This window comes from Barbus barbus, assembly GCF_936440315.1.
Source record: "Barbus barbus genome assembly, chromosome: 18".
NCBI classification, from domain to species: Eukaryota; Metazoa; Chordata; class Actinopteri; order Cypriniformes; family Cyprinidae; genus Barbus; species Barbus barbus.
In genome coordinates, this window is record NC_136746.1 from 27,998,786 (window position 1) to 28,024,982 (window position 26,197).

The following is a 26,197-nucleotide window of genomic DNA, read 5'->3' on the forward strand; positions in this document are numbered from 1 at the left end:
ACCTAATAAGATTACCAACAGAGCTCCAATAAGAGTGCCCGACATTCATTTTTGATATTATCATTCACTGTTCAAATCCAAAGCACAGGATCGTCAGCATAATTCAATGCCTTCATGTCGTAGCTTTCATTATGTCTGAAATATTTTTCTCATTCTTATATAGGGAGGGATCTGTTATCACTGCATTAGGAAATGGATCATCATTCTGTGGTGACAACAATTCGCCAGCTAAGTACGACTAAAGTTTGTTTTCTGACTGAAAAAAGAAAATCTGCTAATCTGCAAAAAAGGCCTAATATTACCAAATATTTAATAATACTTTAATTTGATGCTGAGTTCAAAACAAATTAATAAAAACGTTCCATCACGTACAGTTTTTTCACAAAATAAACATGAAACATGTTCAAATTAAATATATGTTTCATATGATATATATACAGAGGTTGGACAATGAAACTGAAACACTGGCCAATATAGTGTTGGAGGTCTCGCTGGCGCATCTGTGACCAGGAAAGCAAGTCTTTGTGGTGCATCGAGCTTCGAGAGCCACGGTATCCAGGGTAATGTCAGCATATGAAGGACAAACCACATCCAACAGCAGTAACTGTCGATACAAGAGGAAGCTGTCTGAAAGGGATGTCCTTGTGCTCACCTGGATTGTATCCAAAAAACATAAAAACACAGCTGCCCAACTCACTGGAGAATTAAATGTGCACCTCAACTCTCCTGTTTCCACCAAAACGTTGGTTTCAATGTTGCCAGCAGTGGAAATCTTGGGCTGTGGACAATGTGAAACATGTATTGTTCTCATGATGATGAGTCCACCTTCACTGTCTTTGCCACATCTGAGAAAGTTATGGTGTGGAGAAGCCCCAAAGAGGCTTACCACCTGGACGGTTGCATGCCCAGAGTGAAGCATGGGGGTGGAACAGTGATGGTTTGGGCTGCAATATCATGGCATTCCCTTGTGCCATGTGCACCCAATGGTTCAAACACTGTACCCTGAAGGTGGTGCCGTGTATCAGGATGATAATGCACCAATGCATAGCAAGACTGGTGACAGAGTGGTTTGATGAACATGAAAGGGAAGTTGAACATCTACCATGGCCTGTACAGTCACCAGATCTGAATATTATTGAGCCATTTTGGGGTGTTTTGGAGGAGCAAGTCAGGAAATGTTTTCCTCCACCAGCATCACGTAGTGACCTGGCCACTGTTCTGCTCAAAATCCCTCTGGCTACTGTGCATGACTTGTATCTGTCATTCTCAAGACAAACTGATGCTGTGTTGGCCGCAAAAGGAGGCCCTACACCATATTAATAAATTATTGTGGTGTAAAACCAGGTGTTTCAGCTTCAGTGTCCAACCCCTATATATATATATATATATATAATCAGCTTCATTTACGAAAAATAAGAAAAGGCAGTAAAATGTCAAAAGATTCAGTTTTAATGTCAAAAAGGAGTATACAAAATCTATAATTTAACTTAAAATCTGCAAAGGAGTGGAAAAAGTGGCAATCATGATTAGACATGAAATAACGTCTTCAAAATCATTCACACATGTGAAAATGGGCTGAGTATTGAACAAATAGTTATGATCTGGCTCAGAGGAAGACAGAAATGATTGTTTTTGGCAGTTTTTCTGCTGATTACGGTATAATACAAGACGTATTCACCTTTTTCCTGTTTTTATTACAGTTAGTAAATCTTTTTAAATGAAATCTGTTACAATGTGCTTCGTATGTTTCATAAAATTCTAAAAATGAAAACTTTAACAATTAATTTGTAAGTTGTAATTTTAGTTATTTTAGTACTTCACTTTCTTGGCAACTATCTAAAATAAATTTAGTTTTTTATATTTTATTTAAGTCAGATTCTTCAGAGACCTGATTATCTAGGATATGCAATTGATATGAATTTTATAGCTCTTTAATAATAGATCAATAATAAATTAATTAATTAAACTCTTAAATTAATTAAAAATGACACGAGAACCTTTCAGTGTTATTTTAGTATAATTAATATACAATTATAGTTTTATTAATGTTTTACACTTTTTAAAATTCAATTTAATTAAAGCAATTTTGTTGTGTTTTTGTCATTTTATTAGTTTTGGTTTTAAATATGTCTAGAGTGTTAATTAATTTTTATTTCTGTTTTAGTAATTTTAGTAAACTAAATAAAAATGAGGAACATTACTTTGGCAGTTAGCTGAAATAAAATATTTTATTTCAGTAACAAAAATGTGTTTTTATGGTTTTAGTTTTACTTTAGTAAATCAAGATAAACTAAATGAAATAAAATATGTTGCCTTGGCAAATAGCTGAAGTTAACTTTTTTTTTTAAGCACTCTAGCGGAAATGTTTTTATGCTTTTAGCTCTATTTAACAATAATAACCCCATGTATACAGTACAACTACTTAGGCATTAGGTATTGCATAGTATTTTTCAACAAGCTGTGACATTGACCGTTTTCTCCCTGTACTCGTTTCCAGTCCATCTGATGATTCTCTAACGCTGGATGGTCCTCTTGCATCTGACATTGCTGGATCCACGTCAGTCGAGGACACTTTTGGCAGCATGGACTTCTATTACCCCGAGCTGAACCTATGTCAGCCCCGACCGGCCCTCCAGTGCAGCCCTGAGGCTGACGCTTTCAACCCCTGCGAGGACATCGCCGGATTCGACTTTTTGCGGGTGGCCATTTGGTTCATCAACATCCTGGCCATCGCCGGCAACCTGACGGTGTTGCTTGTGTTATTCACCAGCCGCTGCAAACTGACCGTCCCCAAATTCCTCATGTGCCACCTGGCCTTCGCCGACCTCTGCATCGGCGTGTATCTGCTCATGATCGCCACCGTGGATCTCAGGACACGAGGGCATTACAGTCAGCACGCTATCGAGTGGCAAACCGGAGTGGGATGTGAGATCGCCGGGTTTCTGTCGGTGTTTGGCGGTGAACTATCCGTCTATACGCTATCTACCATTACCGTTGAGCGCTGGCACACGATCACACACGCTCTCCGGCTGGAACGCCGTCTGGGATTGAGGCACGCTTCTTCGATAATGGTTGCCGGATGGGTGCTTTGTCTAGGAATGGCTCTCCTCCCCTTAATGGGCGTCAGCAGCTACAACAAAGTCAGCATGTGTTTGCCAATGGACATCGAGACGCCTTTATCCCAGGCTTATATTATACTCCTCCTGCTGTTCAATGTTGGAGCTTTCCTGGTGATTTGCGGCTGCTACGTGTGCATTTACACCGCCGTTCGCAACCCCGAGTTCCCCGGACGCGCCGCCGATGCCAAAATCGCCAAACGCATGGCTGTGCTGATCTTCACCGATTTTCTGTGCATGGCACCCATTTCGTTTTTCGCCATCTCTGCGGCCTTCAAAGTCCCGTTAATCACGGTGACCAACTCTAAGATCCTCCTTGTGCTTTTCTACCCCATCAACTCCTGCGCAAACCCTTTCCTCTACGCCATCTTCACCAGGGCCTTCAGAAAGGACGCATGCATCCTTCTGAGCTCCATGGGCTGCTGCGAGAGCAAAGCCAACTTGTACCGAATGAAGAATTACTGCTCGGAGAACATCAACCGAAGCAAGAGCAGCTCCGGCTCCAATGCGAACTCCAAAGCTCCTCGCGCTATCGTGTGGATGTCCAGCTTTCCCCATCTGACACCTCGACCAAAGATTCAAAGAGTCTAGAGAAACAGACATTCAGACTCATTTAATTCCATTATTTTCTTGCCGTTCTGTCCTTGAACTTTGTTCAGTCTAATCTGGGAAGATGATATGCTTTTCAGAGGACAATGCAACTCATTTTCACTCTTATCTCTGTGCATTGACTTAGAATTCAGAAGACACTTTTGAGAGAGCTGAACTAGTGCCCAGAAAGGCTATTTAGTGAGTAAATGCATCAAAAAGCAGCAAGCCACATCATGTGACAATTTATACATCTAGATCTAGATCTTCTAGGTCTCTTTAGGTCTTTTGTTTACCGTGAATTCAATTGGCAAGCTTTGGTCATTTTCAGAAGCTGTTCACGTAACAAGAGCATTTTTGCCTTTTGTTGTCTGAATTCAACCTGATTATCATTTTACATAATAGCTGTAAAAAGCTGAATTTGTCAGTTTAAGGTATTTTAATGTGAAAGGAGTTTCCTTATTTAAGTTATGTATCTAAGTTATAACTTAAGTAGTTACTATCGCTGATGTTTGAACTTAAGAACATATTCAGTCTGATTGTCTGAGCTGTTGTTGTGTTCCATGGAATAGCGCCTCTTTGTGGACAAATCTATTGTATTGAAAACATTACAAATGAAGGACGTTTTTTAGTTACTATGTAGTAGGCTATTTGAAGTCTAATAAAATTTAAGCAAAATGTATGTAGTCTTTTATTATGTAATTGAATTCCTAAACTATACGGCGTATTTTTGACACTGTCTAGTAGGCAAGTCAGGTATTTATTTATTTATTCATTCTTTCATTCATTTTCGCTTTTATGGTGCAGCATTTTTTCACGTATTGTTTTAAAATACCTTCACAAAACTTTTTTAGAAAACCTTTTTAGGCCTAAATAATGTCTGAATTGAAGGAAATAGAGGAAAAAGTTAAAATGTCAACAACACTGTCCAATAACACAAACAATAAAATAAAATGTATTTTTCTACAGTTAGTCATTCAAAATCAACAGCAGAATATTAATTATAAAATTATTAATGAATAGTAAACATTTAAAAATTAAAAAAAACATTTTTTTATTACAGGTATAAACAAGAATAACTACAATAATTAAATACAACATTGGATGACAGTATAAATAAAAGAAATAATACAGGAAGACATTAAAAGTTAAAGTAAAAGTATTAAAAAAAAGTAAAACAAAAGGTATAGAGGCAGTAACTCATAACATTCAACAGATCATTATACAGTTTCACAAATTTGACAGTCTTTTTGTTGTTAATGTTTGAACAGTTTTTTCCACCGCTTACACACAACATCTTTACTTTCTGAAACCTGACACTCCAACACCAGAACCATACACCAAATCTGCAAAACCATACACCAAATCTGCAAAACCATACACCAAATCTGCAAAACCATACACCAAATCTGCAAAACCATACACCAAATCTGCAAAACCATACACCAAATCTGCAAAACCATACACCAAATCTGCAAAACCATACACCAAATCTGCAAAACCATACACCAAATCTGCAAAACCATACACCAAATCTGCAAAACCATACACCAAATCTGCAAAACCATACACCAAATCTGCAAAACCATACACTAAATCTGCAAAACCATACACCAAATCTGCAAAACCATACACTAAATCTGCAAAACCATACACCAAATCTGCAAAACCATACACCAAATCTGCAAAACCATACACCAAATCTGCAAAACCATACACTAAATCTGCAAAACCATACACTAAATCTGCAAAACCATACACCAAATCTGCAAAACCATACACTAAATCTGCAAAACCATACACCAAATCTGCAAAACCATACACCAAATCTGCAAAACCATACACTAAATCTGCAAAACCATACACTAAATCTGCAAAACCATACACCAAATCTGCAAAACCATACACCAAATCTGCAAAACCATACACTAAATCTGCAAAACCATACACCAAATCTGCAAAACCATACACCAAATCTGCAAAACCATACACTAAATCTGCAAAACCATACACCAAATCTGCAAAACCATACACTAAATCTGCAAAACCATACACCAAATCTGCAAAACCATACACCAAATCTGCAAAACCATACACCAAATCTGCAAAACCATACACCAAATCTGCAAAACCATACACTAAATCTGCAAAACCATACACCAAATCTGCAAAACCATACACCAAATCTGCAAAACCATACACCAAATCTGCAAAACCATACACTAAATCTGCAAAACCATACACCAAATCTGCAAAACCATACACCAAATCTGCAAAACCATACACCAAATCTGCAAAACCATGCACCAAATCTGCAAAACCACGCAACACCATACACTAAATCTCGTGCTTTGACTCAATTTTCAATTTCAGAAAACACTTTTTTCAAAACCAATACACAATTCTCTATGTAACACACAAATATCTAACACACACACAAATATATATACACACACACACACACACACATATGAAGAGTTCAGATGCAAAATCCTCTTAGTAACATCTGAAATATTCTTCTAAAATGAGCATTTTTTCAGGCTCCTATGTTTAGGTTCAGTAATTTTACTCTAATGGAAATATATAGGTCCTTTTCTATGCAATTAAAGTGAAATAGCTGAACAAAAATATAGGAGCCTGATAAAAATGCTCATTTTAGAAGAATATTTCAGTCGGCACTTAGAGACTTTTGCATCTGAACTCTTCATGTATATATATATATATATATATATATATATTGCAAATCAAAACATTACAGGAATTAATATTATGGCGAAGGTGTTTGCAAATGTCTGCTTTTGAGATGCATTTGTAATATTTTGAATGCAGTGCTTCATTTTGCAAGAGATGTGAGGCATTTTGCATTTTCTGTGTGCAATTTTTGGATTTGTGTGTAAAGTTTTGAAAAAAAATTTCTTTTAAATGTTTGAAAAAGTGTTGTAATCAGGTACTAAAAGTCACAAAGCAAATTATGTAATTTGGGTAGTGTTGAAGAAAATTGACATTTATCGATATAACATTTTGCCTATAAAATAAATACATTTCTTATATATTCTATGTTATGTTTACAATGAGAAAAGAAGCGCGCGGCCCAGACTGCTGGTGTGACGTCGTGCGAGGGAGCGCGCGCGTGCAGTCCGTGGAGTGAGCTGCGAGACACGCGCATTCCTGCTTGTGTTAAATGACCCAGAGAAAAGAGCAGAGAAGATGTTATTTGATCTGCACATTCTCTGCTTCATGCGTTTACTCATCTGACACACTCAGACGAAAGGGAAAAGAAAAGAGAGCGTTATGGGGTTTATCTTTGCGATGTTGCTGCTCGTCGGATTGTTTTCACAGTCAGTCCGAGTCGCAACTGGTAAGATGTGCGAGTTTCTTAAAGTTATTCTGATGTTTTTGAGTCTGTTAGTGCTGTTAAAAGCATGTGCATGTGATCAGATTTGTGTCGTCTTTAAAGAGATGTTGCTTTGTTTTTGTCATGTGGAATCCATTTGTGCGCAGCAATCAACACAAAACTTCTGTTTCTACATAGAAAACCTCATTTAGATTGGTTACTTATGTACTTGAATTGGTGAATTATTTTTTAATTGTTTAATAATATGACATGCATTGCATTTTCAGACATGCATTGCAGATCTCAAGTTTTAGAAGGTGATAAAATCATTAAAAATTGTTGGAGTTTAATTCACAGTCAAGTTTAGAGCATTACAGTGCTGTAATAATAATAATCTGCCCTAAAGGCTTAGAAACTAAATAGTGCTGATCTGTGACTATTTAGTTCCTGCTGTAAATCATGAGACTTAAGTGACAGTAAATGTTCCTAATAATTTGCTATACAGAACTGTTGCTGACGGATTTGTTAAATATCAAAAATAAATTTTATTAGGCTATATGAAAAGGTTGGACTTGATAAATTGAGTCAAAAACGAAATTAGTGATGTAATATTTAAATTTTTTACATTTATTAAAAAATATTTTATTCCAGACTCACTTTGATACATTCAAGCAAAACTTTGGAAAAAAGTTGATTAAATATTGTTTTATGCTGCATTTTTGTATTACTATTAGGGCTGGGTATGAGTTCGATACTTTTTAGGCACCGACCGAATTGCCTCGATACCACCGAGTATCGAAAAACGTCTCGGTACCAAATTTCGATACCTAAGGGGTTAATCTCATCACCGTCAGTGAGCCAATAATCCTGCAGAACTAGGTGTGTTTGACTAGAAGTGACGCGGTGCTGATTGATCAGTGTTTGACCTCCGCGAGAGCGATTCGAAAGCGTACGGAGCAGTCTGCTCTCTATCTCGCGCAGTTTCGCTTACTTGACACAGACTGAAGCTCGCGTGACATTTCAGCATCTGCCGTCTCACTAAATGAGGACATGAACAACAGCTCTAGAACTGCTCTGAGAGTCACTTCATGAGCATTTTATTTGAGTAAAACTTGCGTCATATCATATACACACAGACCTGTAAAGGTATTCCCGGAAACCCGTCAAAATAAAAGTTCGGATTAACTCGGAAGACACTGCGGCAGAAATATATTAATATGTTTCAGCAGAGTGTACATACTGCTACTACTAGGCTACTATTAAAACTCTTATTTTTTAATTAATAACCACACAACATTTCTTCCATGTTTTAATTTTAATAGTAAAATTTAGTTTGCCAAAATAAATAAAGTTTTATTTTCAATAATTTAAAAGAAAAATTAAATTAATGTTTTATGCCTTCATTTGAAAACCAGATACAGAACACAGAATTTCTGAGGAAAAAGAAAACATTTCATAAGGTTGTTTTAAGAATAAATTTGAATAAACTAAGTAGTTTTTATGCATTCAAATAATTAGACATACTACAACATAGAATTTAATAACAATAAAACATATGGTGAAAGAAAATAAAACATCCACTTATGATTTTAAATTTCTTGAAGTCTTTAACAACCTAGAATAAATGAATAGAAATGATGATTTTGTCTGAGCTATGCGTTTTAAAACGAGCACGCACTAGTGTAAACTGAAAACTATTTGAGCTTTATTAAAATTATTTGTACTGATTTATTGTGTTGGCTATATTTTGTTCCTAGTATCGTTCAGGAACCAGTATACTGAAAAAAATGATATGTTGAATTTACTAATTTTTTTTAAGGTAAGTGGTTGCAATCAATTTATTTTAGCTACATTTACATAAACAAATTTAGTTGACTAACTTACAGTTAAATTTGTTTATGTAAATGTAGCTAAAATAAATTGATTGCAACCACTTACCTTAAAAAAAATTAGTAAATTCAACATATCATTTTTTTCAGTATCGAACTCAAGGTATCGGTATCGATATCGAACATTTTTGAACGATACAACTATTGAAAATCTCAAAATATTGAGAAAATCGCCTTTAAAGTCGTCCAAATAAAGTTCTTAGCAATGCATATTACTAATCAAAAATTAAGTTTTAATATATTTATGATAGGAAATTTACTAAATATCTTCATGGAACATGATCTTTACTTAATAGCCTAATGATTTTTGGCATAAAAGCAAAATGGATAGTTTTGGCCCGTACAGTGTATTTTTGGCTACTGCTACAAATATACCCCGGCGACTTCAGACTGGTTTTGTGCTCCAGGGACATATATAGACTTTTCAGTCTGGATGTCCATTTATGTATCTGAAGTTTTGTCAGTGCTCATTGGCATTGTGAAAACTGGTTTATAAGACTTGGAATTTTCTGTAAAACCTGGAGTGGTTTATAATATCCTCTAATAAAGAAGTGGAAGTGGTTAGTGTTAAAATTGAATTGCCATTGCAGTGAAACATGTGTTAGTCCCAGTCTAGCTCTTGGGTTAATGACAAAATAGATTTCTATGACTAAAGCATTGATGATCATTTAATTAATAAATGATCAAGCAACTGATCATTTAATTGTGCCTGAGATAATACGAGTGTGCAAGATCTTCCTTGAATCCAGAGATAGTATATATATGAAAGGCTCTCTCAATAAAAGCTGTGTATGCTTTCTCTGATAACAGATTCCATCAGAGAAAGAATTTCCCTTTGCTCCTGGAGAACAGGATGCTGGTTTTCCACTGCGTTTCTGAAGCCAGACCTGAGTCACTCAATAGAAAATGTCAAAATAACAAGTATTTCCTTTAGTGAAAAGTAGTGTGGCCGTACCACAAACAACATAGCTTGATATAACGTGGTACTCAATGACTACATGTATGTATTTACATGGGAATCCAAAAGATGCTTGGTGTTGCCATGGGAAATAGTATAATGCTGTATTATTAATAATACTGGTGTTATTATGGTATCATGTCCAATGCCAAAGTTTAAAAGTGAAGATGCCATCATGCTGTTTTTTTTTTTTAATTTAGCAAATATATAAATAATAATTATAAAACAATATACCATTCAAAATATATATATATTAGTGCTGTCAAATGAGTAATCGTGATTAATCGCATCCAAAATAAAAATTTTTGTTTACATAATATATGTGTGTACTGTGTATATTTATTATGTATATATATAAATACACACAATACAGTATATATTTAGAAAATATGTACATGTCTGTTTATATTCATATAATTTATATTATAAATCAATATATTTCATATATAAACATAATTTTTTTTCTAAAATATATACATGCATGTGTGTGTATTTATGTATACATGATAAATATACACAGTACACAAACATTATGTAAACAAAACTTTTATTTTGGATTTGATTAATCGCGATTAATCCTTTGACAGCACTAATATATATATATATATATGTGTGTGTGTGTGTGCTATGCATTTATTAAAATTGCATCAATAAACAGAACAAACCAAATTTATTCACACTTATAAACAATTTTAAAAAGATGTTTTAGCATTTTAAAAAATGTAAAAGAAATGCATATCTTTATATATAATTTGTGTGTGTGTGTGTGTGTGTGTGTAAATAATAAATATTACTTTTACTCTTAAGTTATTGTTTACAAGTTATTATTGTAATACATTTAATATATATATTATATTATGATAAATGTAGGTTAGTTTAGTGAAGTAATGACATATGTATATTTACAAAATCACTAATTTCCTCAAGCAGCTGCCAGTTGGAAACATCCCCTCGCTGTTGTTCACCAGGGAGGTTCGCCTCATTGGGGGAGACAGGGCCGATCTTTCTGGCCAACGCAGGCGACAGACCCACTGATTGTCCCGGCACGAGCCCCCAGCGTACATCTGTCACAGGAGGAGATCCAGAAGCTGCGCTTCAAACCCACCGTGGGCACAATCCAGCGGTCAGAGGGAGCAGAGGTCAAATTCAACTGCTCCATCGACATCAATGATGTCAACCAGGACCTGAATATTCTGTGGTTTAGGAACGGTAAGGAGATCCCTGATGGCATGCAGACAGAGGTCTACACTCAAGGGACGGTCACCCTGCTGTCCACTATAAGGTAATTAGGACCAATACTGACTAATATCTGTCTGAATATGTTTGGAGATTATTGAACCTGCCTATTTTACAGATTAACAGATGATGTTGTGTTAGTTTTTTTTTTTTTGTCAATATAAAGAAAATCTATAAAAGGCTTGAAGACACATTTTTTTCTAGAACACTAACATTTTTAAATAAAAAAGATGGCTAACAATAAAAATAAAAAGTAATATAAAATACCTTTAATACTATTTTTTTATTAAAAATTGTAAATACATTAATTCGTTTTCTTCTTTTCACATATGCTCTTCTGCACTAATATTACCAGCTCCCATCATGACAGTTTTTTTATTTTATTTTTTTAATGTAAAGGCAATCTAACCCCCTTTTAGAACACCTTATTTATTTTATTTAAAAATAATATTTTATTTTATTAAATTTTTTAAATAAAATTATCAGTAATAAAAATTATATTAATTTGAATAAATGTAATGTAAATAAATTATTTAATATTTAAATCTCAAAATTAATACCAATATTAATTTTTATGCTCTTCTACAGTAATATTACCGGCTGCTTTGAAAAGTTGCTCGTAAAGAACCTTTAAAGGGGCTTAACTGGTTCTTTGTACAGCAGTGGTGCTATATAGCACCTTAATCACCCCAAAGAACCACTGAAGAACCATAGAGGAGCTTAACAGATTCTGTATATGGTAGCGGTGCTATATATCCCCTCAGTCATGCCAAAGAACCACTGAAGAACCATAGAGGAGCTTAACAGGTTCTGTATATGGTAGCGGTGCTATATATCCCCTCAGTCATGCCAAAGAACCACTGAAGAACCATAGAGGAGCTTAACAGATTCTGTATACATAGAGGAGCTTAACAGGTTCTGTATATGGTAGCGGTGCTATATATCCCCTCAGTCATGCCAAAGAACCACTGAAGAACCATAGAGGAGCTTAACAGATTCTGTATATGGTAGCGGTGCTATATATCCCCTCAGTCATGCCAAAGAACCACTGAAGAACCATAGAGGAGCTTAACAGATTCTGTATATGGTAGCGGTGCTATATATCCCCTCAGTCATGCCAAAGAACCACTGAAGAACCATAGAGGAGCTTAACAGGTTCTGTATATGGTAGCGGTGCTATATATCCCCTCAGTCATGCCAAAGAACCACTGAAGAACCATAGAGGAGCTTAACAGGTTCTGTATATGGTAGCGGTGCTATATATCCCCTCAGTCATGCCAAAGAACCACTGAAGAACCATAGAGGAGCTTAACAGATTCTGTATATGGTAGCGGTGCTATATATCCCCTCAGTCATGCCAAAGAACCACTGAAGAACCACTGAAGAACCATAGAGGAGCTTAACAGGTTCTGTATATGGTACCGGTGCTATATATCCCCTCAGTCATGCCAAAGAACCACTGAAGAAGCACTGAAGAACCATAGAGGAGCTTAACAGGTTCTGTATATGGTACCGGTGCTATATATCCCCTCAGTCATGCCAAAGAACCACTGAAGCAATAAGATTTGGTGCTATACATCACCAAAAGTGGTTCCACTATGATTATAAACCAAAGAACCACTTGTAGTGCTATATAGCACTATTTTTTTTTTAGAGTGTAGAAGTGTCTGTGAAATTATCAAATTTAAATGAAGTCTAATGGTTTGTTTAATTTCAGCAATGTTATGCATGATTCATTTGCTATTGCATCAGTCTATGAATATTATATCTGCACTATTTCAGTCATTTTTCTTTAATGCAACATGTTTTTGATTTATTTCCTTTGACATCATCTTTCAGCATTAAAAGTGTCCAGAGAGCAGATGCTGGAGAATATCACTGCAGGCTTAGTGTCAGTAACAAGATCATTGAGTCAAATCCCATCATTATAGAGGTGGAAGGTAAGTAAGCCTTCAGCTTGGTGACACAAACCTTTGGTTATGCATTTTAGACATTTGATGTTTTGCCACATTTTACTCTCGTCCAGGCCTGCCGACCTTCATCATACAGCCGAGTGACGTGAACATCACGAGAAACACTCCCTTCACGCTGACCTGTGAGGCGGTCGGTCCTCCCAACCCTGTGACCATTAAGTGGCTTCACAAAGGCAAGAGTTTTGCAGAGCGCAGCAAGTCTTCCATCACCATTGAAGGTAAGAGCATGTGGGCTTTTGTTATGCTTCTTGGCGCATCTTGTTGTCAGATAGCAGAGACAAAAGGCCTAAAAAAATGAATTCAGAAAGAATTTATAGCCACACAATTTGAGCCAAGTGGCAGATTTTTGTTAGGTTACGGTAATAGATTTGTTGTCCACATGATCATTTTTTAGAGAATTGGAAGTTCTACCACAAGGTTGTACTTTCCCAAGTGTCTGTTGAAAGTGAATGATCCTTCAGGACACTGTGTTACGGATGACAAAAAACACAATGAACTGTTCCTCTGGTAAATCTGGACATCCTTATTGCTGGAAAACAGTCGGCAAAACTTTGAACAATAGAAATCAGAGTTTGATTACGTTCTGAGTGTTGAGTGAAGACTAGCATGTGTTTGTGGACATAAAGTAATTCAAAAGGGTTGTCTTTTCTATTATTAAAAAAAAGTCTTTTGATTTGTAGCATATTTAAGTGTTAATAAATTGCATTAGACCACATAAAAAATTTGATTGGTTTCAAACATTTTTATTTTATTTATATACTATTATTATATTTGTTAATAATTTGAATGGGCTTTTTTATATTTACAGTTTTCATTTTAAATTCAGTTAAAGTTTTAATAATTTTGGTAAATGTTTTTGTAATTGTTTAATATTTATATTTAGCTTTATTTTTAGATTTACTAATTTTTGTACTTATTTCAATTATTTGTTAATGCAACAATTCTGATTTTCAGTTAACTATTTTAATTTAGTTTTTTTCAGTAATATTTATATTTTGCATGTTTTTTTATATTTATATTTAGGTCTATTTCAGTTTTAGTAATTTTTTTTACATTTCGTTTTTCACCTAATACATGTATTTGACATGTCATATTTTTGTTTTTAATATCTATATTTAGCTTTATTTTTATTTCATTTTTTGTTCATTTTTAATAACTTAACTTGTTTTAGATAGTTATCAGTGCAACATTTCTACTTTTCATTTAACTATTTTAAGTTAGTTTTTTTAATCTAATACATATATTTAAAATTTTTTATTTTATGATGAAACAATGAAACAAATTTGTTAGTAGTTTTTGTTTTAGTTGCATTGAGTAGCCTTATGTTAATAGCAGCGTGCAGCAGCATGAATCTGAACTCTGCTTCTCTCTTATGCATTTACTTTCCAAACAGATGATGTCATGAAACCCCTTAAGTCTATTTTTATTGCCTAGCTCTCTAAAGTGATTATAATTTCCAGTTTTCTGGAAAGTAATCTGTTTCACATTCCAAGCAGGGTCATGTATTCCCTCGCAGTTCCCCGGCTGAGATCATCCAGCACATTTTGTTTTCTGCAGTTATGGAAAATGTGCACATAACAGATATTGTGAACCTTATCTGAGCTTGCAGGAAGCTGATGAAGCTGGGTTGTGCGTTTAGTGTCGCCTCACAATTCTATGGATTTGGAAATGTTTTTACATTACCTCTAATTAATCAGCCATGGTCTTCAGAGTCACTTCTGTGTGTTTTTTACTGTAAGGACAGTGGGATAAAATCATCTACTGATGACAAACAGTTGACCCTGATAACTGAGCAGTCAGATTACACTGATTACAACGAGAATCACATGACTGCAGTGCTTCAAACTGTGGATATTTTCCTTTTTTGATCATATCAAGAGGAATAATTAAATCTATTTCAGTTGATTTGATTGATAAAAGGGAAATTCACCCAATGCATGTTTTGAAAGCATGTTATCAGTCTTATTGTAAACCGTTCATCAACATAACATTTTTCATAAATATATACATGCATGTGTTTGTATTTATATATACATAATAGATATACACAGTATACACACATATATTATGTAAACAAAATTTTTTATTTTGTATGCGATTAATCATTTGACAGCACTAGAACTTATTTTATTTTATTTTTCAGTTAACAAAAACATTTGTTTTATGGTTTTAGTTTGAGTTAACTATAATAACCCAGCTAGTAACGTATGCTGGACCATGCATTTCCATGTGACAGAAAAGATCTGTTGCAACTTCTGTTTTATCACAACAGCAACTCATTAAACTCTGCATGCATCTCATCCCATGCTATGCTACCTTAAAACGCATATCTTGTTAAAAAGAGATGGCTTGTTGTTTTCAGATTGATTCATTATTTTCGAATTCCCATTCACTCTTTTGATTCAGCAAATCCGCCTAGCAACCACCCAAAGCACCCTAGCAACCACATTACAATGCCCTGTCCATATATACCCTAGCAAGGTCGCAGTTTCAGCAAGTGCTTAGAAGTTTTTTGAGGTTAATCTCCTAGGTATGGTAATCGGTTTCTTGGCAACAGGCGTAAACCTGAGTTATTGTGAAAGCAGGAGTTTTATGGTTAAAGTTTACTGAACCAATGCTGATATTACACACACAAAAGCCTCATTCAGGGACCCCGGCGTTCCTGCAGAGCCTCGTAAAGAATGGACAGATCAAACTTTAGCTGGCTGGAGCCGAGAGCTCTTTGCAGCACTGTCTGTTCAACAATAATAATCGTCTCATCAGGAGCTGTTTTAGTTGTATGTACTGTTGTTTATGGTCCTTTGAAGATTAAAAAAGTTCTTGAAGTTGCATTATAGGTTCTTCAGATAAGCCTCTTGGTTCTGTGATCTTTTAAAGAAACTAAAAGTGAAGCTTTTGAACTCTTCAAAGCACCAGAACGTCCTGTAGATTGTTTTCAACACTGTAAATAATTAGTTTACGAAGATGTAAAATAAAACACACATGAAGTATGTTTTACAATAACATACTAGGCCTAAGTATTTCTACTTCAAAATTTCACCTTTAATTTATTATATTACTTGCTGTGTCTTTGTAATTAGTTGTAAAATGTAGTAGTTTCTGAGTGAAAAAACTTTGTTTAAATACGTTTTTTCTGGTGTACGTTACTTACGTACTGTTTTGGTTGGTTGCTAGGGTGTTCTGAGTGGTTGCTAAGGAGTTGTTAGTTTTGTTGTAGTGTTCTGAATGGTTGCTAAAGATGGTAAGGCCCCGATATACTTCAAACGAAGTTCGTTTTCTCTTTGTTTGGGGCAAAAAGAACTGAGCGACGGGCTGTAGATTAGTGTAAACGTGTCGCGAGGCTCGCGCGAATGCCCTAAACACAACAACGATGCAATGATGCTGTATCTAGGCTTTTATTAAACTGGTTAAATTACACTTTATTATATTTTATGTTGTCGTCATGGTTTGGTACAAACAAAGGTTTATTGTTGTACGTTCTTTTGGCATTTCATTTATTGTATACCTTTTAAATTCGCTTATTGAACAACAGCAGCAGCAATATGGTGTAACATTTATTTGAAACGCATGTATTTGGTACTTGCTACATTATATCTTTACTCTTTCCTTTCATTCTTTTCATGGCTTTGGAAAACTTGCATCTGATGTTTCTCTACGTCGCTTTTTGCATAACTCCGGGTCATCGACACCAAGTTTAGTTGCAATTTCTTTCTAGGAATTAAATACTTTCTCTGAATCTTTAAAGTCTCTCTGCAAGCGATTGTACGGATGCGGATATATTTGTGGCAGCTCAGCTATTCGACACAGTGTATTTATGTTGCTAGTGACTTGGAGATGTTGTTCCCCTGCCTGACCTTTGTTGAATGAGAAACGAAGCGAGGCCGAGCTCCAGAACCCACCCACCGATTGTGTAATCGCCACGGACCAATGGTAGCTCAAAGGTGTTTAGGAGCCAAAACGAACTCCCCCAGAAAGTTTGCTTTGGTGAGCTGTATCGAACTGAAGAAACAAACTCAAAACGAACTTCGTATCGGCCATGATTTCGAAATGACGTCATATCAGTTCGTTCTTCGATTTCGTTTGAAGTATATTTAGAGTGTCGCTTGGTCGCTGTGGTGTTCTGGGTGATTACTGCTGGATTGCTAGATAGTTGCCATGCTGTTTTTGGTGGTTGCTAGGTTATTGTTAGGCAGTTATATAAAGAAATATACATATTTAAATACACAATTTTATCTATATTTAATATAGTTCAAATTAATTGGTATATATTAATTGGTAAATAGTCACTAAAATGGCATATACTGTATATCAAGCATATGTCATTGCTCAAAAAAGTACTGTGGTAATACCATGGTACAGGGATATGAAATGGTACAATGGTGTTTTGATATGGAACTGTTTCTTATATTATGGTTTTAATGAATTAAATTTCCTCCTGTGGTATGCTTTTCTTGTAAAGTTAGGTGTTTTTCCATTTTTCAGCTCCAGAATCAGTGTCCACAGTTGGCTTTAGCAAGAACTTCATGTGGTGTGGCAAATTAAAAGTATTAAGCTTCCAAAATGTGAATTTGAGGAACAAAATCATGGCATTTCTTCATGTTTTTTTTGTGATTGGTGCATTTTTACAGACCTGAGATGCTAGTTATTCAAATGCAGTGATAAAATAGCTAACCTGTTTCCATCCAAAGTTCTGAATTTAACTTGGGTGAAATTGCAACATCACATAAATCATTTGCGAAAAAAGGGCTGTTTCCATCCAGCAAAACGAAGAGAACAAAATCCTAACTGCCTAATAAACTAGTGCGAAATATCTCCAAGAAAAAGGTCACTTTCAGGCGAAAAACACAATAAACATGGTCATGTTCTCTTATAACGGAGGCAGTTGCCTGCTGTTTGGGAATGCAGTCGAGTAAGATGGTTCTGGGAGGTAATCATACCGAACCACTTTGATGACAGTCTTTGCTTCAGGCATTTCAGAATGACCAAAACAACATTTCAGATGCTGTTCAACAAGATCGCTCTGCTGGTTAGTCCAGTAATGCCGCCCAAAAAGTCGCATGACTATGTTTTCTTATCAGATAAAAAAAAATATCCCCTTCAATTGAGTGCACAAGTTTTTAATGCACATTTTTTTGAATTTATGCACATCTTGGTGTTTCCATCCTGCAGGTTTTTTTATGGTCATTAACAAAGTTATAATGGCTTTTATCAGGCCCTGAATCTGACAGCTCGTTTAAAAGCATCAATTCACTGTTTAAAGATCAGATCAGATATGCCCATTTCTGGGTGGAATAAGTGCATTTTTCACCTCTCGTGTATGGAGGACACAAAAAGGCTCTCTAAGGTTGTGGTAAATCCACATTCTGCTCAACTTCTCCTTTTAAAGTGCCATTTTCTTACTGGAATTGTTTCAAACAATGCGAACACAGAATGCCTCTGATTTTCCATGTTGAACTCGGGCTCACTGTCCTGTCGGGCTCACAATGGCTGCATTACGTAATGCACACACAAACACTTTCTTTCTCTCTCTGGATGCTGTGATGTGTGTTTCCATTAAGAGGGAACTAGTTAGAGCTGGATATGACAGTTTCCCATGTGAGGACTGGCCAGTAATTACTGCTCAGATTTCAGAAAGTGCACATACATGCTGAGTTCGGTGAAGCCATTATGACACCTCAGCCACTGCGAATGCTTAATCATTCAGAGCATATATGCACTGGCTACTAAAACTGAAATGTAAAATATAAAAGACGAATCGCTCTCTCCTAATAACTAAGCTGACTAGCCAAAATTTCAGATTCCACACAAGTCCCTACTTATTCAAAAACTGAAATTAAGATGTTTTGTAGTTGTGAAGGCATTGCTAGGCAGTTCTTTCTTCTTGTCAACAGCTGGTTTATGAGGGCTTGTCATTATAAGTTTGGCAAGATGGTTGGCGCATGTTGCGTTTTCAAATGCAAGTTATACTGTAGATAACCCAAACTCAGAACAGATGCAGATGTAAGTTTGCGTGAAGCAGCATTTACTGCGACCCAAGCCGCTCTACAGTGCTGAAGACACCGGATCATGAGCTGCTCTCGTGTTAAAGTATACAATGAAATACACTTCACATACAGTCCACTTATTTAATTAAATTGCAGCAAGCTGTTTTATTTTGATTAATCGTGCAGCCCTAGCTGCTGGGATGTTGTTTGGCAGTTTATAGCTTTGTAATCCAGGGTACTTTAAATATTGGAGTTACCATGGTACATGCTTAAAAAGCGTTGTTTGTTAGTGCTATAGTGAACACTACACCAGAGCGACCTCCGTATGCAGGGCCTGCTAACATGGCTGTTCTCCAAACCCCATAATTACAGGCCATCAGAAATGTAGCAAACGCTTTCTGGCACCCGTACAGACTCACAATCTGTACAGCTTACTTGCATGTTTTTTTGGTAACCAAAACTCAGAGATTTTTTTTTTTTGTCACTTTGCTACATTTAGTCAGTTTGATTATAGAGTATGGAAGCCCGTTTCCGCCACAGAAAAAAAAAAAAGGTTATTGTGACTTTTGACCTCACAATTCTGACTTTTTTCTCAGAATTGCATGGTATAAACTCGCAATTGCGATTTATAAAGTCAGAATTATGATTTATAAAGTCAAAATTGTGAGATACAAACTTTTTTCCTCACGATTGCGAGTAATATCACAATTCTGACTCTTTTCTTGCAGTTCTGACTTTTCATTCAGAATTGTGAGATTAAGTCTCAATTACCTTTTTAATTTTTTATTCAGTGGCAGAAACGGGCTTCCATAGGAGAGACTCCTTTTGTATGGAGTCAGATGATTGGTAATTTTTCTGAAGAACTAAAGCAAAAAAATATGAATTTAACATCGCAAAACATTCCTTCTCTGATCTGGGCTTTGGCTGATGACGTTTCTGTGCCGTTTCAGCCTAAAAATAGTTTCTCAAACCATGTTCATATGGTAACTCTTTGCGATTAATTAGGCGGTTTATTTCAAATATATTTGAATGTTGTATTGTACCTTGCTTTTTTAACTAAATCTTCTCTTGGTAAAGAAGAAAAAGTCCTCTTATCTTCTTAAGGGAGGTTTACCACAAGAGTAATTAATGCAAAACATCCCTGTGAGCTGGTTTCAGCAAATTAGGTATCATTTAGGAAAGTTTATATTCCAGAAACCTTGCTTTTCCGTGTCCAAACCGAACCCGCAATCATTCCTACATTGAATCTATGACTTAAATGTGCATCTTTTTCCAGACGCTGTTTCATTAGCATAGTTGAGTCGCTTGCAAACGAAGGCAAGGTCTGTCCCTCTGACAATCGGGGATAGACACGTTTGATACTAAGAAACATGTCAACAACCAAACAAGTAGCTTCCTGTCAGCTCCACTGGGGGAAGCAATGTGTCCTTTGTGACAGCGGCTCTGAAATGCACTCGCACAAAAGGGATATTATGGCTGGGCTTGTGTCCGAGTGGGACTGGAGGGTTGGCGTGGAGTGGCACTGAAAGACTCGTACTGTGCGACACGCTGGCAGTGAAAGTTACGCAGGCCTGCTTGTGCTCGACCTTCACGATTGATGCGAAGCCTGTGGCGATGATTATGTCACAGACTCTATTATTTTGATTTTAAACACCATTGGAGGCACCAAATGGATTTTGTATTATATATTTACAGTTAATTGTGCAAAACTCAGTCAAAATTGTACGCTGCTAGTGTGTACAGTATGTGTTTGTGTGGTAAGATGTTTTTAAAAAGTCTCTTATGATGCTCACCAAGGCTGCATTTATTCATTTAAATATACAGGGAAAAAAAACAATATTTTGTATTTTCTATTTGAATACATTTAAAAATGACTCCAGTCTCTTTAGTGTCACATGATCCTTCAGAAATTATTCTAATATACTGATTTGCTGCTCAAGAAACATTTCTGATTATTATCAATGTTGAAAACAGTTGCACTGCTTACTATTTTAGCACAAACCATGATACCTTCATTTCAGCATCCTTTTAATGGAAAGTTAAAAAAACAGCATTTATTTGAAACAGACATCTTTTGTAACATTTATAAATGTGCTTGCTGTCAATTATGAGATTTAATGCAGAATTTAAATTGTTTAAAAAAAATCACACTGTCCCTAAACTTTTGAACAATAGTGTAAAATACTTAAAACAGTAATAATAAGTTAGCAAGCATCACCGATTCTTCCTGAACAGGCTTCCATATTCCAACCACATGGGTTGTTCCTCCCCAAATTCAACGCTATTGGTTGAGCTAGAAATTCACATGTTGGGCCAGTCAAACAAGTCAGAAAAGCGTGGTCTTTCATTCTTGAGGAAGTAAAAAAACAACAAAAAATCAGACAGTACTTTTAGTATCTGCATATTGAAGTGAGATTGAAAATGTTTTAGTTTTTGTTCTGTGCAGGTGTTGATGCGCCCACTCAGTACAGCTGTGAAGCTCACAATGAGAGAGGCCTCACAGTGTCCAGAGAAGCTCACGTCAATATCAAAGGTAAAGCCAATCTGAGAACAGTGGATTTTTTATCATATTGTCATTTATGTGATATATTTTTAATATTTTCATTGTTTATTTAAATTTTAGTTTTTAAAATGTTTCCATGTAAAATTTTATTTATTTTTATTTTCATTTTAGCTGTAGTAATTTTATTTGTTAAACTTATTTTATTTCTGTTAGTCGCTAAGACAACTTTTCTGATTTTCATTTAAGATTTTTAAGTCCAAGTTCTTCATAATTCTATTTTATTTCTGTTTCATTTCAGTAAAAAAAAAAAAAAAAATAGTTTTAGTTAAAGTGCCCCTATTATGAGTTATGAAAGGTTCATATTTTGGTTTTGGGAGTCCCCAACAACAGGTTGACATGCATGCAAGGTCAAAAACACTTTCATTGTCTTATAATAAGCATTTAGTTTTAGCTTATTTGCTCAACGACTCCCAAACAATTCCTTTAACGATTCATTTTTCCCCTTCTTTGTGTGACGCTAATCTGCGGTGATTGGTCTCATTTCCATTTCATCTCGCCTGTAATGCCTGATAAAGGTGAGCTCGGTGAGCACCTAGTGGCAAAAAATTAATTAGCATTTTCATTTAGACCAAAGAGAAAAGACCAACAAGTGGGCGGGCAATATGCTAATGTTTCATGTTGACATCAACATTAAACGACTTGGGGTTCGTTTTAAAAACGACTCGAGTCGACTCTTTCTTTTGAGAGACAATAACTTTATACACGATGTACTTTCAGATTTAAAACTTTGCAGGATATTTTCATTCACTGCTTTGTTCACTGCATTCAAGCTGTGTTACACACTGCATGAAAGGTAATTTTCAAAAATCCATAATAGGGGCGTTTTAACAATAACAGCACTGTCCGAGAATCTTTTTCTCAAGCCTCATGTAGTTTTAAATCCTTGATTAATTTTTCAGAGCTTCCTGACAAAGTGTCAAAGGTCACAGTAATAAAACGTGAGGCCAACAAACTCCTCATAAGCTGGGCGCCGGGACACGACGGCTTCTCTCCTCTCAGCACATGCTACATCACGGTAAAAAGGACTAAAGAATGAACACTACTTGTACAAGGCCACTGCATTGATGAAGCCCCTCAGGAACATAGTGTTCAGTTCAGGATCTTGATGTTTGGTACTCAGAGTTTTCAACTCAAATTTTCACCGTTAAAGAAATAGTTATGACTCAGGTTTCTCCTTCAGTATAAGATTTTACACCCATTTTAATGTGCACCACATGGTAATATAACACCACACTTTCCAAACTAGAAGAAACTGCTAAAATCTTTGATTGAATGATGACTTGTCATTTCTGTAACAAATACTAAATGTGTTATCCTTCATCTGTTCCAGGTGCGAGAGCTTTTGGAGCCAGGAAGCCCCACTGCCGCACACCCCGCACACGTGCCTCCGTTCCAGTATGAAATCAGCAACCTCAAGGCCATGACCTGGTACAACATGAGTGTGTCCTGCACCAATGAGATCGGCCCGTCGCCGCCCAGCGCCTGGGTCCAGAGCAACACCACAGAGGGCGGTGAGTCCTTCACATTCCTGGAGCGACTTCCCACATTCTTTGTAAATAAAACTACCATTGAAACGGTTTAAATATTTTAAAAATGCGTTTCTTATGCTCACCAAGGGTGCATTTATTTGATCAAAAATACAATAAAATCTGTAATATTGTGAAATATCATTTATTCCTGTGATGAAAAGCTGAATTTTCAGCAGTGTCACATGATCCTTCACTGTAAAAAATAAATAAAAAAATTGACCTAACAAAAAAAAAAAATAAAGCAACCTATCACACTTAAGTTAACTCAACTAGCAACCGACAACTTAAAAACTTTAGTTCATCTAATGAATAAAAGTCAGTCTGAGTGTTAGAAGATCTGTCAGATCAACCAAAGATTTTTAGCATTTAACAATCCTCTTTCCTGTAGATTTATGGTTATTTTCAAAGCCTACATAATATGGGTAGTATTTGCCTCTTAAAACTAAAGGCAACCATTTATGCTGTTAAACAAATGTATTAAACAAGTTGCAATGAGATGCACATATACAGTACCTCAGCACACGATCAACACATTTTAAATCAGTAAAAATATGAACTCGGATCCACATGACAGCTAACTAACAGTGACAGCAGCAGCTGCATAAATTAAGCCAGCAACATTTAAAACAATGATAATATTTTCATAATAATTAACATCAAATGTTTTCAAGCTGCAATGCATGCTGGGAACGTGTGCAATATTGTTCAATGTAAACTTGTTTGTTCAGATGACTCAATTTGAAAAGTTGGGAGAGTATTTTTGTTCAGTTCACACAAAAAAATGTAACTTTTCCTACTAAAAATTACTTTACATTGGTTGGTAGAACAAGTTGGATTTTTTACAATGTTCACTCTTAATGTTCTGATTTGCTTCTCGGGAAATATTTCTGGTTATCAATGTTGAAATGGAAATGGAAGATTAAGTTGAGTGCGTAAGAGTCGATATGAGAAGTACCATTTTGCTAATAATAGAAACTAGAAGACAATTACTGTAGCCTGTAATTATGTCTCTCATATCCAAGAGATTTTCGAATGCCAAATGGGAATGGGAGTGACCTGGTTGTTAGAAATGCTTTTCCTATGGGTTGTGTCCGTGAAGGATTTCTTCTGTATTCCTAAAGGAACAGTGAAGGATATTTTCAGTCACTGATAAGCACTGTGGTTTGTCATACCATACTTATAACTTAATACAATCTGAAATTGAGTTACTACTTTAGCAATATAGCTTTAATTTAGTTATTATTCTTTTCTCTTATTCTTTTATTTATTTTTATATTATTATTAGGGCTGGGACTTTAACGCGTTAATTTAGATTAATTAATTACACAAAAATAACGCGTTAAATTTTTTTAACGCATTTTAATCGCACTTATTTTTGCACCGCGGAACGTTTCTCACTGGATGAGTTTCGGCGGACCGATTATACTGGAGCACCTACTAGCGTTCAGACAAAAGACGCAAAGAACGGACTTGCGTTCTCGTGGAGACCGGTCTTGCCTATGAGGCGCCGGGCTTGACAAAAGTCAAGCGAACACGGGGAGAGTGCGCGAGAGAGAGCTTCCTTGGAAGAACGAACTCGGAAGAACGCGAGAACACAGAACGCACACTTATGAGAACTGAGATGTAACTTACTGCGTTCCTGCTTAACTGACCGCATAGTCTCAGCATAAGAAACGGCCAATGAACAATCAATATTACAAAATGTCATAACTTATTAAAACATTTCATACTATTATAGATATTACTTTCATATAATTGTATTGTGTTTTATTTTACAGCGTTATATGTTTTACTGTTAAGATTAATTTTAATATGCCAATAAAAATGCAGACTTTCTCCGGGTCTTATAACTTTATTAAAATTAACCAAAACAAAACGATAAATGTTTACTTTTTTATTTTTATTTAACAGGGACAATGCAGTATAACATTGCTACAATTTCATGCAGCCGATGCTCTACATATAGGCTTCTAGCCGGAGGCTAATTTGCAGCCCCAGTCCCTGGTTGGGCTAAAAAAAACAAAAAAAAAAACACACAAATGAAATAAAATAAAATAAACAACTAAAACTATGTACCACCGTCAATGTTCACATATCTGCTTTTATTTGAACCACTTTTTCAGTTTTGTTTGAAAAATATTCAACTGTGTTTCCATTTTCAATTCAGCTGACAGGCTGTTCCATAACAACGTACCTTGAACTGAAAATGTAGATTGTGCAAATTTAGTTTTTCTCTGTGGTATTATACAGTTCTGTGTAGTTGCACCTCTTGTAGCGATCCCCTTACTACTCTGTTTTGATATTAATTTGCATATAACTTTTGGCGCAAGATTATTTAAACATTTAAAAAACATTTTAATAAAAGATGAATTTATAAAATTTTCAAAACTAAGCAAACTATATTTTTGTAAAATGCTACAGTGATGCCATCTGGTTGGTTTCTTATCCAAAACTTTTAGTGTTTGTTTATATAGGGATCTGACAGGTTTAATAGTCAGTTGAGAAACCTGACTCCAGACAGTCACACAGTGAGATAAATGTGATAAAATAATTGCATGCATGTATAACTTGGCTGCTTTCAAGGATATATATGGTCTAATCATGTAAAAACAATTCAGATTTGTTTTGATTGTTCTACATAGCTTCTTAACATGCATATCAAATTTCAACTTGAAGAGCCGTTAAGTATTTGTGAGAGCGACTTTAAAGCTTACAGGCTTCCGTACACCGGCCGCCCACAGCGTTTTCTGGGATTTCTAACGGCTCGATTCTCTCAAGTCTGCACTCGATGCATCCTCAGTTTCAAGAACATATCCGGGCACTTTCATGCATCCTCTATACTTGCATTCTTGAGAATTGGAACTGAACTTCGGCGGTTAATGATGACGTAGAACGAGAACACAAGGACGCAAGATCGCTGAAGAACGCATATTGAGAAACAGCCAAAAACAAATCACAGTGAACATGGACAAAGAAGCTGATGAGACCGCTTTGGTTGGCCCTGTGGATGGGAAATTTAAAAATCCA

The 26,197-nt window shown here is 35.7% G+C and overlaps 2 protein-coding genes across 2 annotated transcripts in view; both read left to right on the forward strand.

Annotated features, from left to right (window-relative positions):
- The window catches only part of LOC306884656 (lutropin-choriogonadotropic hormone receptor-like), a gene marked incomplete at both ends in the record, with an annotated part of 17,521 nt that extends 13,814 nt beyond the window's left edge, over positions 1-3,707 (forward strand). Inside the window, 2 exons of the mRNA XM_079440720.1 lie at positions 164-232; positions 2,498-3,707. Coding sequence (XP_079296846.1) covers positions 164-232; positions 2,498-3,707 — 1,279 coding nt within the window. The remainder of the gene's footprint in view (positions 1-163; positions 233-2,497) is intronic.
- A 3,103-nt stretch (positions 3,708-6,810) lies between these two features.
- The window catches only part of LOC306884066 (tyrosine-protein kinase Mer-like), a 41,878-nt gene continuing 22,491 nt past the window's right edge, over positions 6,811-26,197 (forward strand). Inside the window, exons 1-7 of the mRNA XM_079439713.1 lie at positions 6,811-7,062; positions 10,816-11,167; positions 12,961-13,061; positions 13,148-13,312; positions 21,525-21,611; positions 22,541-22,656; positions 22,972-23,152. Of these exons, the coding sequence (XP_079295839.1) occupies positions 6,996-7,062; positions 10,816-11,167; positions 12,961-13,061; positions 13,148-13,312; positions 21,525-21,611; positions 22,541-22,656; positions 22,972-23,152 (1,069 nt within the window). The 5' untranslated portion in view covers positions 6,811-6,995. The remainder of the gene's footprint in view (positions 7,063-10,815; positions 11,168-12,960; positions 13,062-13,147; positions 13,313-21,524; positions 21,612-22,540; positions 22,657-22,971; positions 23,153-26,197) is intronic.